Source organism: Halichoerus grypus, chromosome X, assembly GCF_964656455.1.
Source record: "Halichoerus grypus chromosome X, mHalGry1.hap1.1, whole genome shotgun sequence".
Taxonomy (NCBI): domain Eukaryota; kingdom Metazoa; phylum Chordata; class Mammalia; order Carnivora; family Phocidae; genus Halichoerus; species Halichoerus grypus.
The window spans coordinates 31,594,925-31,608,635 of NC_135727.1; the positions used below are offsets into that span (position 1 = coordinate 31,594,925).

The 13,711-nt window shown below is 37.9% G+C and overlaps 1 protein-coding gene across 2 annotated transcripts in view; it reads right to left on the bottom strand.

Annotated features, from left to right (window-relative positions):
- Window positions 1–13,711, bottom strand: part of WDR44 (WD repeat domain 44) — a 76,664-nt gene that overhangs the window by 33,384 nt on the left and 29,569 nt on the right. For both annotated transcript variants that reach the window (XM_078065092.1, XM_078065091.1), the window contains exons 3-6: window positions 7,680–7,754; window positions 1,952–2,588; window positions 1,343–1,473; window positions 122–217 (exon numbers count right to left, since the gene is read on the bottom strand). In XM_078065092.1, coding sequence (XP_077921218.1) covers window positions 122–217; window positions 1,343–1,473; window positions 1,952–2,588; window positions 7,680–7,754 — 939 coding nt within the window. The remainder of the gene's footprint in view (window positions 1–121; window positions 218–1,342; window positions 1,474–1,951; window positions 2,589–7,679; window positions 7,755–13,711) is intronic.

Below are 13,711 nucleotides of genomic sequence, written 5' to 3' on the forward strand. Positions count from 1 at the left end.
GTGGTATTAAGCACATTCACAATGCTGTGCAACCATTACCACCATTCATCTTGGGAGCTTCTTCATCTTCTCATTATGATTTTTATATTTTATGTTAAGAACAAAAAGAATCTAACTATACCTCATCAGTAAGCTCTCTCCCAGAGTTGGATCTAGGTCTCTGAGGGCCCATCACTTCACCTGCTATGGTCTGCCCATCAGGTGCTTTTCCATTTTCCTAAAATTACAATTTTATAAACAGAAAGTAGACGGAGTCAATTGCTATAAACACTCAATTATTCATTACCACACACAGTTCTAAAGAATCCCATAATTCACATAATGGAGCCTACTGAAAATTTAAATGAAACACTCCATTTCGGTCCTTTATTATTCCCAGCATGCTGAAAAACATTAGGTATCAAAACCATTGCTGCCCATGAAATAATGTCTTAGTCTTGAAAGCAAATAGATGTTCTACTTGAACGTGACCCAAAAGCAGTTCTCTATTAGCAGAGTGCTGGCACTAAGAGTGCCATTAATCAGGGATATACTTGTGCTTATCTCGAAGGCAGGGGTTGGCAAACTTTTACTGTAAAGAGCCAGAGAGTAAATGTTTTAGGCTTTCTGCTTCACATATATTATCTGTCACATATTCTTTTTTTTTTTTCTTCTCCTTACACTCCTTTAAAAATGTAAAGACCATTCTTAGCTCAGGGACTCTAGAACACAGGCTACTGCCAGTCTCTGCTCTAAGAATATGACAGGACTGAAGGGCCTTATCTCCCAGTTTGCTAACCTGTCCGTACCACTGCTACTGTGTAAGTAAGCCTTGAGTCCCAGAAACTGGGCTATGGTAAAAATTCATGCTATCACGTGCTTTCTATTGCCTCATATATGGATATATAGCCTAGTATATGAAGGGTTTTTTTCATGATTAGGTAAAGGAAATTGTAAATAAAAGTCCTCAGTTTTGACCACCATAGGTAAGGTAAATGAAGACTGTAGTTGATGTTTATTAACATTATAATAATATTACAAATAGTAGCAACTTTCTTTTTTTTGATTGCCTACTGCATGCCAGGTACTTGGCATACTTTAGTAGCTCATTTCATCCTTGCAAGATACCTTCAAGGAAGGTTTTCCCCTCATTTTATCAATGGGACATCTGAAACTTAGATATTAAATAGTTTGTTAGAATCACCTAGCTATATAGTAGCAGAGCTAAAAAAGGGATATAAGAAGGCCAGGTTTTACGGACAAGGAAATATTCTGCCTGGAGAAGAAGGTTCAACAAGCAACATACCAGACAGCTACAGAAAGTTGTTAAAGCCTCTATCAAATATAACATGAATTCACCAACCTGGGCAGTAACTACTTTATCTCCACTGGTAGCACTTGCCAAGTCAAGAGAAGGCTGAGAATCCTTGACTGTATTCTCTGAAGCCATGTTCGTACTTAGGAGAGTATCAGATGTAATATTCTCTTTGGGAACTGCAATGACGATGATGATAATAATAATGATGATGATGATAATGGCAATAACTAGTGTTTATATAGGACCTTATATAGAGCTTGAAAAGTGCTTTAACCTTTGTCTGATTCTTACAACAATCCCATAAGAAAGTGGTTTTATTACTCTCATTTTACATATGGAGAAACCAGGGCTCAAACAAGTTATTTCAATTCCTCAAAGCTATACAACTTATACACGAGGAGATCTACATCTTGAATTCAGATCTTAAGTCTCCAATGGTAACAGATTTGAAAGTTTGAAGTCTACTAAAATGTTCGAACACAGTAACTTACTACCAATATAAACATTTTCACTTTTTATTACTAAAATAACTTTTATAACTTGGTCATGGGTCATCGATGTGGTTGTATATAGCATAAACTGAAACAAAACCAGAAAGTCAGTTTCAACTCCAAAATCTCTCCACAAAAAGTTATTTCTCAATTAAATACTTGCCGTCTAGATCAGGCGTTTTAAGGGCCTCAAACTCCAATTCACTTTTCTTTTTTCTTGGTGGTGGAGCAGGTCGAGATGGAGGCGGGGGCCTAGGAGGTGGGAAATTAGTTGGAGGGGGAGGGCGTGCTGGAACAGGCTTCTTTGTACTAGCCACAATGTCAGGTTCTGGAGTAAGCTGTCTTGGGGGTTTGGCGGGAGCCACTTCTTCCATGGCAGCAAAATCTTTAGTAGATGAAGAGTTTGAGGACACAGGTTCTAGAACATCACTTCCTTTGACTTCCATGGCTTCTTTGTTCAATACTTCTGTTTCAGTTTCAGGCACATTATGCTGCTCAGTTGAACTTATTTCAGTTAACTTAGTGATTTCATCTACTGACTTCTCATAGGTGTCATCAGAAGGAAAACATCTTTTTGATTCTAATTCAGTTTCTTCAATTGCATTCTGACTCTCTGCCTTTTTGGAATCTTCCTGTAGTACCTGATCTATGGCTAACAGTCCAGGTATATTGCTAAGATCTGTTCCAGCTACAAGAGAACTGCCAGTAGCCTGGTCAGAGTGTCCCTTTCCTTTGGAATCCGACGAGTCATCTTCCAGCTGTAGTACTTTCTGACTCTCCTCAATAATGCTTTCAATAATCTGATGAAAGGTTAAAAAGCAGTTTTTAAAAAATGAAGCTATTTACACGAACATAACAGCTAATCATTTACATAGTACTTACTATGTGCCAGGGAATGTTCTTAACACTTTACATTTTTAATCTTTACAATAACCATATGAGACAGCACTCTTAATATCATCATTACACAAATGAAGGAACAAAGGTACAGAGGGATCAAGTGATTTGTCCAAGGACAAAGAGCCAGTAAGTGATAAGTTGGCAAAAATCCTGGGAGTTTGGCTCCAGAGTCTGAACTCTTAACCATTATAATAGGGAATCTCTTAGTATGTATAATTACGAAAGTTCAACCAACCCTGTAAAATAAAGTTCAGACCTAAATTTACATTCAGACTCTTCATGTCATTGTTCATTTACATACTTATGTCAAGTTAGTTACAGTAACAACCTACTGCTTTAGGCCTAGTTAACATAACCATGAGAATCAAAACCACCTAGCACAAGAATTCGAATTGTTTAGTTCTGAACTCAAGCCTAAAACAGAAAAAGCCAGCAGATGCAGGGAGATTAACATTCTTAAACAAACTACACCTAATACTCCACTATTCAGAGAAATGGCAGGACCGCGAAAAGAGTTCAAACACTCAGCTCACCTTGCCTTTTCCCTGTTTTATTTCTTTTCTGTAGCTGAAAAATACAGATGGGGTTTCTATATCTTCTACTAACATTTAGAAGAAAAGATATTTTCTACCTAGTACTGTCATTATTACCACATAAAATCTCCCAGTCCACTTATCTTTCCACCATGCCCAACCATGGATGACTTCTGCTTTCTCAATTCCTTGGCTCCAGAAAGTTAACAGAACGTGTCACACAGCCATCCTGATCAGGCTTACCACAAATTCATGCTGACTTGAACTGGACATGACTGCTGCTCAGGGATACTCCTCCCTGATTTCCCAGCATAGTCCACATAATGATTTTTCTCAACCTTCAAATTTTTAGCCTAGTCTTTTTTTTAAGATTTAATTTATTTGGGGCGCCTGGGTGGCTCAGTCGTTAAGCGTCTGCCTTCGGCTCAGGTCGTGATCTCTGGGTCCTGGGATCGAGGCCCACATCAGGCTCCCTGCTCAGCGGGAAGCCTGCTTCTCCCTCTCCCACTCCCCCTGCTTGTGTTCCCTCTCTCGCTGTGTGTCTCTCTGTCAAATAAATAAATAAAATCTTAAAAAAAAAAAGATTTAATTTATTTATCTGAGAAAGAGAGAGAGCATAAGCGGGAGGGAGGGGGGTGGGGGGAGTGGCAGAGGGAGAGGGAGAAGCAGGCTCCCCACTGAGCAGGGAGCCCGACATGGGGCTGGATCCCAGGACCATCTGAGTGGAAAACAGATGCTTAATCAACTGAGCCACCCAGGCACCCCTTATCTTAGTTTTAATCACACTTTTAGCACAGGAATATTAACTAGAATCCACCTACTTTGTCGATTCGGTGGTTACTGAGCACTGAGAACCTTAGTGATAACAGAAGCCAGTGGGTTTAAGAATGAGTAAGAGGTGACAACATAGAGACAGCCAGCACAATCTATGTTTTCAAAAAGCTTGGCCATAAATGGAAGACGCTGCAAGAAAGTGATCCAGCATTTTTACAAGCTGAGGGGAAGGAGCCAATAGAAAGTAAGATAACAAAGTTCTGGAGAGGAAAAGAATTAGGCCAGTACACGTATTTTCTATTTAATCATCACACAGGCCTTGAGGCACCTAGATTATCTCCCTTCTACAGAAACAAGAATCTGAGGTAAAGGCATTAAGAATTTTGTCCAAGAAAAAAAAAAATTTTGTCCAAGGTCCCACAGCTAGTAAACTACAAAGTCAAAACTGAAATCCAGGTTTTTCTCACAAATCCAGCGTTTTGTATATTACACCATGCTACTTTGGACAGGGAAAAAAAATAATACTAAGTTCTCAGACTTGAAAAAGAGGCAAAAGATGAAAACAAATTTGCAGGTAAGGGAAGTGAGAGCAGATGAAAAGGAGTAAATACAGGCTTCTTAGTCTCTAATGTCTACGTGCAGTCAGAAACAAGGTTATCTGCTGAAAGCAAGCAGGATACATGTGGGCACAGTGAGCATGAAGTGACTGTAAAGGTCTGAAATAATCACTATGCATAATGGAAAGGCTAATACCAGAAGAGGGATTAAAATGAGGTTAAAAATCACAAGTCTTCCCCAATCCCTTATCCTTTCACTGAACTCCTATCAGTCTTACCATTCACTACAGTATGAACTATAATATAAACACAAAGTAGTATATGGGCTAGCTCTATATAATACTTTCTCCATAGCAGATAATTAGCTTTTGAAACACAAGGCCCATATTCTCTCCCTCTTGATATGCCCTCATAGCACCTACGTATAGTACCTAACCCTGTATTTTTTTTTTTTCTGGGTTTCAGGAGGTAGCAAACAGGGAAAGACCAAGAAAACAGTGCGAATCAAAACCAACATAGAGATGAACATGCTAAAGCAACTGTTAGCTTCACATCGCCTCCCTGCTTCAAAAAACTCACTGATTTTCCAGTGACTGTAAAATAGAAACCAGATGTTTGAGTATGACATAAGAGGCATTCCCATAGTTTGGCCCTAACTTTGGACTCTAGTCTGATTTGCAACCATTCTGCACATCTCTCTTCTCCATGCCTTTGGTTATGCCTTTCAACTCTCATCTTTGCCTGTCCAAATCTTACCCATTCATCAAGAACCAGCTCAGATGTTACTTCCTCCATGAGGTCTTCCCCCTTCCTATCCTCAAGCAGTAAGTCAAGTCTCCCTTTCTGTTCTTATAATAGTTTGTAAGTATATGAACACTTTACATTCAGTTTTGTGTTTAACTAATTTCCTCTACTAAAACATAAGCTCCTGGGGACAGGGACTGTGTCCTGCCTGGAGTAGTGTATATCCCCACAGGCTTTATCTCATTCATATGTGATAACTTAAATCAACTGAAAAGACTAGAATTTAAAAAGTGAGACCTAGTCTTAAGCTTCAATCAATTGCTCCATAATGTTTACTATTTTTTCAGTTTCTAAAGTCTCCTTAAAAATCATTTTTAGCCACTATTACTTACCCTAAGAAAAATGTCTTAAAAAGGAAAAGAAAAACTCTAGTGGAAAAAATAGAAACATTTCAAGTTTTCAACAATAAAAATGGCTAGATGCATTGTAATATACTTGCTTGATAGAAACTGACACATCAAATGAAAACTGAGTATTGAAATTGTATAGAAATATGATGAAAACTAATAATGGTAAGAGAAAAAAGTAAAATATAGAACTCTATCTACACTACTATTAGGCAAAGAAAACCAAAACAAAACAAAAATGCATGCAAATGGGTGAGACCCAGAAAAGAATGCTAAAAAATTAAGACAGCTGTTTGTTACAGTGTAGAACTGTGGGCAACTTCTGATTTAAAAAGAAAAAAAAATGGTATTACTTTTGTTATCTTATTTATGCTGATACACAATACCATTTCTCCCCCAAAAATTCCTTCTGAGGGAAAAAAGTTGATCAATATTAAAATATAGAGTCCAGGGGCGCCTGGGTGGCTCAGTCGGTTAAGCGTTTGCCTTCAGCTCAGGTCAGGATCCCAGAGTCCTGGGATCAAGTCCTGCATGGGGCTCCTTGCTCAGCAGGAAGCCTGCTTCTCGCTCTGCCTGCTCCTCCTTCCCGCTGGTGCTCACTCATTCACTCTTTCTTTCAAATAAATAAATAAAATCTTTAAAAACATATATATAGAGAGAGTCCATTGGGGTGCCTGGGTTCAGCATTGGACTTTTTTTTTTTTTTAAGATTTTATTTATTTATTTGTCAAAGAGGGAGAGAGAGAGAGCACAGAAGGGGGAGTGGCAGGCAGAGGGAGAAGCAGGCTCCCTGCCGAGCAAGGAGCCCGACGTGGGACCCGATCTGGGATCATGACCTGAGCCGAAGGCAGACGCTTAACCAACTGAGCCACCCAGGCGTCCCTTGGCATCGGACTCTTGATTTTGGCCCAGATCATGATCTCAGGGTTGTGGAATCGGGCTCCACACTTGGCATGGAGTCTGCTTGATTCTCTCTCTTCTCTCTGCTCCTCCCCCCTCTTTCTCCCTCCCTCTCTAATAAAATAAAATAAAATAAAATAAAATAAAATAAAATAACACTTAAAATATGGAGTCCATTAAATTTATAAATTCTGTAAGGGTAGAACAATGGATCTTTATCGAGGGCAATTTTGCCCAGCACTCCTCCCCAGACATTTGGTGATGTCTGTAAGACATTTTTAGTTGTCATGATAGGGTGCGGGTAGGGAGGAATCTATTGACATCTAGTGGGTAGAAGCCTGGGACGCTGCTAAATATCCTACAATGCACAGAAAAGTCTCTCCTTCCCTCTGCAACAAAAAAATTATTTAGCCCAAAGTGTCACTATTGAGAAACTCTGGGATAGAGAAAGTGTCATGTTGCTGGTCTCCAGAAACCCACTGGCTAGAACAGGGCCAAGGGCACAGAAAATACTCACAAGTAGTGTAACTGAATGAACACACAGCATCCTTTCTCCTTGGGTTTTATCCTGATACTGTCAACTATCCATTGTCAAAATTTTTATATTGTGCTCAGTCTCTTCTAGTAAACCAAACTCTGAAGCTTTAAAGCATCAATTCTTTAAAAGGTATCAAAGGCACTATCAGAGTAATGACTTCTTGTAACCTCTAACTCCTAAAGACATCAGAATTTGCTGCACTGAGCTTTTCAATACCTTTAACTCTTGGTAGTAACTTCAAGAATAGCTACAGCTTATTCTAACAAAAATACAAGCATAAAAAATAAAAATACATCACAAAACATTTTTTCAAAATACTGTTTCAAGGAACAATTATGGATTAGTTTGCTTATGAAATGACCTCTAAAAAGCCTGATGTGTCTTCAATCTCAAACTCAAGATTCAAGGAACATTTATTGAACATACACCAAGTACAAAGCACTATACTAAAAGAACATAGAAAATTTTTCACTTTAAATACATGATATACATGTATATGACATCTGTTAAACTAATGCTGACATTATATCTTACCAACCTTTTTAGACACATCTTGTTTCAATTCTTGTACAGGAGACTCATTTCCAACTTTGTGTGCAGTATTCTCAGTTTCCTATATTAAAAAGAAAAGAAAAAGAGATCAAATGATGACCAATCTTTTCTTTAAAATTGTTTAAGATGGGTACAAATTAGAAAACACAGCATTAATAAAGCAAAGGCCCATAAAGGGCTTAGATGTTTGTCTAAGGAAAGATGCCCAGATATTTTATGCAAAGTGGGACAATGTGATTTGTATAAGGTTACCAGTCAGCAATTTTCTATATTTCTACAGCAATAGGTTATTTTCCTATAAATGTGCTCATCTTTTTAACATTAAAAACTGTACAGGAAGATAAAAACTACCAAGTACCTCTGTAGCTTAAAAAGATGAAGGATTTAAAGCAAAGGGTTGAATCAGAATTGCTATTTTTCCCAGAGTATTGCTCCATAAATATGCATAAATATAAAAGTACATAATGCAGAAAACCACATTCAGAGAATAGTTTTCTTAAAAATGCTACATGCTTTAGATGAAAGGAATCAAGACACCAGAAGTTAAAGTCCCCCAAACAGTAACAGAAGAAATTAAGCCCACCAAAAATACATATATATCTACGTATACATTCATATACACATACGTACATATATATATATATTTGGGAGGTTAGAGAAGGTAGAAACGAATACGGCTTTTCTGCTGGAAAAAAAATTCTGGTAAAATAAGACAATTATACATTTGCAAATGTAAACATAGTATTCACCTCCATCCTAAATTGTCATTATGTTTACAGAAGTATAACAATTTAAGTGGCTCTTTTTTTTTTTTTTCAGAAGTATAACAATTTGAATGCTAGTAATGATACTGAGAAAAAAAACTTTTCATAATTTTTAGTACACATCACAGAGTTAAAGAAGGTCACAATAACCACTTTTGACAGATAAGCAACCTAAGGCACATAACGATGTATGTAAGTATCAAGGTAGCACTTATACAAATACTAGGATATGATCATGATAGGTGCTGTGATAAAATTACTCCAGATCAATATAATGCTGAAGACTTAATGTGCTAGAGAAATTTCTGTAGAACTTCCAATCTCTTCAAGCTGAAAAGTTGTTTCATGGAATTTTAATTGTCAGGTAAAATCCAAACTCTACCACAACCCATGAGGGCCTACATCTTTGACATCCTCTATATTTCTCACCTCCCTTGTCCATCACAACCCCACAATCACACTTTGGCTAACTGGATGGTTCTTTACCATCCTTAGGGTGATAGCTCAAGTGTTATCACATTAGAAAAACCTTCCCTGACCACCTTAAAATAGCCTTACCTGCTTAACTGTCTATCACATTATCTGTTTCTTCATTGTACTTATCTCCATCTGAAACGACCTTGTTTACTTGCTTATATTTTTGTCTCTTCCCTGCCCCACTAGAATGTAAGCTCCATGAGAGCAAGGGCTTTGTTCTGTCTACCACTATGTACCCAGTACACCTAAGAGTGCCAGGCAAAAGTAATCATTTCTAAATGAATGTTGAATAATGCATGGCTCTGGCTTTTCTTCAGTAAATACACATATCTTAAGTTTATATATCTTTAATCAAATCCTGGTTTTAAACTAAAAGAAAAAGGACTCTAATCAAAACCAGTAGTAAGATAATCTTGACAAGATGAAGGACAGAGAATACTTGAAAGGCTGATGGTCATTAAGTACAGTTAATGCATATTAGAGAAACACCTTCAACTATCTTACGAATTAACTATATTTATCCAATTATCCTCCAATAACTGTTCATTAGTAGGAAAATCAGAAGCACTATACAATATTAATTCCATGGGTATGTTCCCAAAATTAACCTAAGCAAAAATACACACTAATAATTCCTGTACCTCAATTTAATTTGTTTGAATTAAGTACTTACAACCATCACAGATTAACATTCTCACACTGATCAAAACTGGAAGCAGTGGTTAGGCTTCTATTTTATTTAGCTTTAACAAAACTCTCTTGGACTTTGAACCTTTGAAAGGTATCAACCTCTTAAGGTAAACTGTGGTTAAGTCACAAGCTTAATGGGGCGATATGGCACCTACCAGAGGATCTAATCTCTAGAGAAGTTAATCAGAAGGTTTCTTAGTAAAACCTGATTTAGTGCATATGTAGTCATCTATGATTCTCTCTCAGTGATGTCTAAGGTCCAGGTCCTTCCCCTAGCACCTTGATCAGGCTGTGGAGGGAGGTAAAGCAATGGAAGCCAAGAATGTGCCTGCAGACAACCAACACCAACTCAGACTTCAGACACTCCTCATTTATTACCTCCTTTTGGAGATGGGCTGCCGCATTACTAAAGCACAGGGCCTACCAAATCCCAGCTTCCCACCATCAGGCCATTTCTTTAACCCATGCCTATCACAACCTCAGAAATACACTTCCTTAAGAGGTATGGTAGCGGGGGGCGCCTGGGTGGCTCAGTCAGTTCAGCGTCCGCCTTCAGCTCAGGTCATAATCTCAGTGTCCTGGGATCGAGCGGCATTGGGCTCCCTGCTCAATGGGGAGTCTGCTTCTCCCTCACCCTCTGCCCCCTCTTCCTCCCCCTCTCCCCACTGCTCATGCACTCTCTCTCTCAAATAAACAAATAAAACCTTTTTAAAAAAGAGAGAGATGGTAGGATCATTCAATTTCTAGCAATTCACTCCACTGTTTCCCTCCATCTCTGTTGGATATTAGAGAGCTGCTTATACCCTCCTCATAGTATTCAGTTCTACAGTTTGAGCTTTTTAATTTTAATAAGCACATCCAACAAAAAAAAATCATTTTCACAAATAATTTGTACAAAAGTAATCTACACTTGGGGTGCCTGGGTGGCTCAGTTGGTTAAGTATCTGCCTTCGGCTCAGGTCATGATCCCAGGGTCCACGGATCGAGTCCCGCATCCGGCTCCCTGCTCAGCAGAGAGCATGCTTCTCCCTCTCCCTTGGCTGCTCCCCCTGCTTGTACTCTCTCTGTCAAATAAATAAATGAGATCTTCAAAAAAAAAAAAAAAAAGTAATCTACACTCTAGGAAATTTTCATTATTAACTACTAAAGCTACTAAAGCTAAAAATGCAGTTATTAAAAAATTCAGGTCACTTCCAGTTTTTACTAGTGAGGAAGGGAAAGCTATTAACAGTGACTAAAGTGAAATTTTATGTATTTACTTATTTACTTTTTAAAGTTTATTTATTGTTTTTATTTTTTGGTAATCTCTACCCCCAACATGGGGCTCAAACTCATGACTCTTAGATCAAATAAGCGTCGCATGCTCTTCCGACTGAAGCAGCCAGGTGCCCCAAAAGTGAAATTTTAAAAAACGTTTTAGAGATGTGACCCCTACTCTCTTTTGCTGAGAAGAGGAAAAGAAAAAACCACCAAGAAACAACTTTTAAATAGTGGTCACGTCCGTCCATTGATTCCTATCAACACAATCCCGTTGTCCAAGTCTCAAGTCTTGACATTCTAACTGCCTCTTAACAGCTCTCTCTGCACTTAGTCTTTCTTCCAAACTATCTCCCACCCTTCCACCACTTAGCTTAGTTCCCCAGCAAAAAAACTGAAGAGCACAACTGTTAAGACATATAAAAATTGACTTTTAAAATGTCTTGCTTCATGGGATGCCTGAGTGGCTCAGTCGGTTAAGCATCTGCCTTCAGCTCAGGTCATGATCCCGGGGTCCTGGGATCGAGTCCAACATCGGGCTCCTTGCTCAGCGGGGAGCCTGCTTCTCTCCTCTGCCTGCCGCTCCCCCTGCTTGTGCATGCTCGCTCTCTCTCTCTCTCTCTCTCTCGCTCTGACAAATAAATAAATAAAATCTTTTAAAAAAAATAAATAAAATGTTTTGCTTCAAAATTTTAAATCCCAGAGTTTTTTTAAAACTTTTATTTATTGATTTATAGGAAAGTGGGGGGCGGGGGAGAGAGAGGGACAAGATGACTCCATGCAGAGCCCGTGGGGCTCAATCCCACGACCCTAAGATCATGACCTGAACAGAAACCGAGTGTCGGAAGCTTAACCGACTGAGCCACCCAGGTGTCCCAAAGCCCAGAGTTCTTAAGCTGACATTCGAGGTTCATCGAAATCTGGCCCCACTTTACTTTTCCATCATTTCACTGCTAAAACATTTACATAGGTCACACAAGTCTTTCAATGCTCCCAGCAAATTCTATACCTTTGCATATTAATGAGCTCATACTATTGCCTAACATACAATGCTTTCCAGATTTTTTTCTGCCTATGCAGATCTCTCCCAATTTTCAAAGCCCAACACAAGTTCTACCTCTTCCCTGAAACTTTTCTCTGCTATTCCAGGTACCTACGCTCTCCTGTTGTTCTATCTCCCCCTTCCTCCTCCAAACTCCTTGGAGCACTTAAAGTCTATTCTGTTCTACAAACACCATACACATCCCTCTTCTGTGAGACTGTAAAATCATAAAAACTCAGGACAATACCAAACTTTTCTTTGGATTGCTTAATATCAATAGATACGCTGTTATACATGATATGCACTCAGTGGTCTGAGTACAGAGTCTGAATACCATAGACTACTATTTAATAATAAAAAGGAATAAACCATTGATACATGCAACAATTTGGATCTCAATCCTTTGGGCCAGTCTCAAAAGGTCACACACTATATGACTGCATTTATAGGATATTCTCAAATGACAACATTACAGAAATGGAAAATAGCTTAGTGGCTGCCTGGGGTTAGGGATGATGTGAGGGAGGGGGTGGGTGTGACTTTATAAAAGGGTAGCACAAGGGAGACCTTTGCGGTGATGAAAAAGATCTGCATCTTGTGGTGGTAGTTACACAAATACACATATGTAATAAACTGAAGCAAAACCATAAACTCATATTGTACCAATGTCAAATTTCTGGTTCTGATATTGTACTATAATTAAGATATAACCACTGAGTGAAATGGATGACAGAGACACAGGAGTTCTCTGTACTATGTTTGCAGCTTCTTGTAATCTGTAATTATTTCAAAATAAAAAGTAAAAAAGAACAATATCCAATTTTGTGTTTATTTACTAAATATGTATATTTTCTAATTTTATTCAAGTTAAGCACAATCTTTAATTACTGAGATAAGATAAATTTCACAAATCTATTTTCTTATAACCTATAAATATCTTAGAGCTAAGTGGCTTTTAAAACCTACAGGCATAAACAGCAATTGTCTCTGGATATGGGGACTGGGAGGTGGAGGATGAGGAACGAGAGGGAAGCTACATTTTCAACCATCTACTTTTTGTACTGAGCAAATTTTAACCATGTCCATGCATTATTTTTAAAAATTGTTTTTATCAAATAGAGTAAATACGAGAACTTTTATAAAATACAAGGAATGAAGAATTATGATATAACCTTTCTTAAGCACTCAGTTTAAGAAAAAGAACATTACCATTAGCTTTCAATCTCTTGCATAGCCTTCTCCATTTTCATTACATTCTTTCTCCCTCAGAGATGACGGATACCTTGAATATTGTGTTTATCATTCCCTTGCTATTCTTTATAGTTTTACTGTGTTTCTATCTCTAAACAACATATTCTTTCCTTTTTCATGTTTTTGAACTTAATATAAATGGCATCTTACTGTATGTATCTTACTGTGACGTTTCTCCTACTCAACACTTTGGTGCTGAAATTCATCTATGTCATTGCATATAACCAATTCATTCATATCTACTGCTGTAGACTATGCCATAAGAACATACCACAATTTAACAAAGAGATCAGTATCCAATGTGTATAAATAGAAGGTAGGAACAGTGGTACTAAAAAAAAAAAATACAGCAAGTTTGAGATTATACATACATTATATACAGATATACTCTATTTGATGTAAACAGTGTATACTCTATTTGATGTAAATAGTTCTGTTTGGTGAAATTCTTGGACTTAAAATAGCTCTCACTGGCATAATGTCTCAATACCAAACTCCTTTGCTTGGAGCTAAGGCTGGGATTGATTTTTATATAGA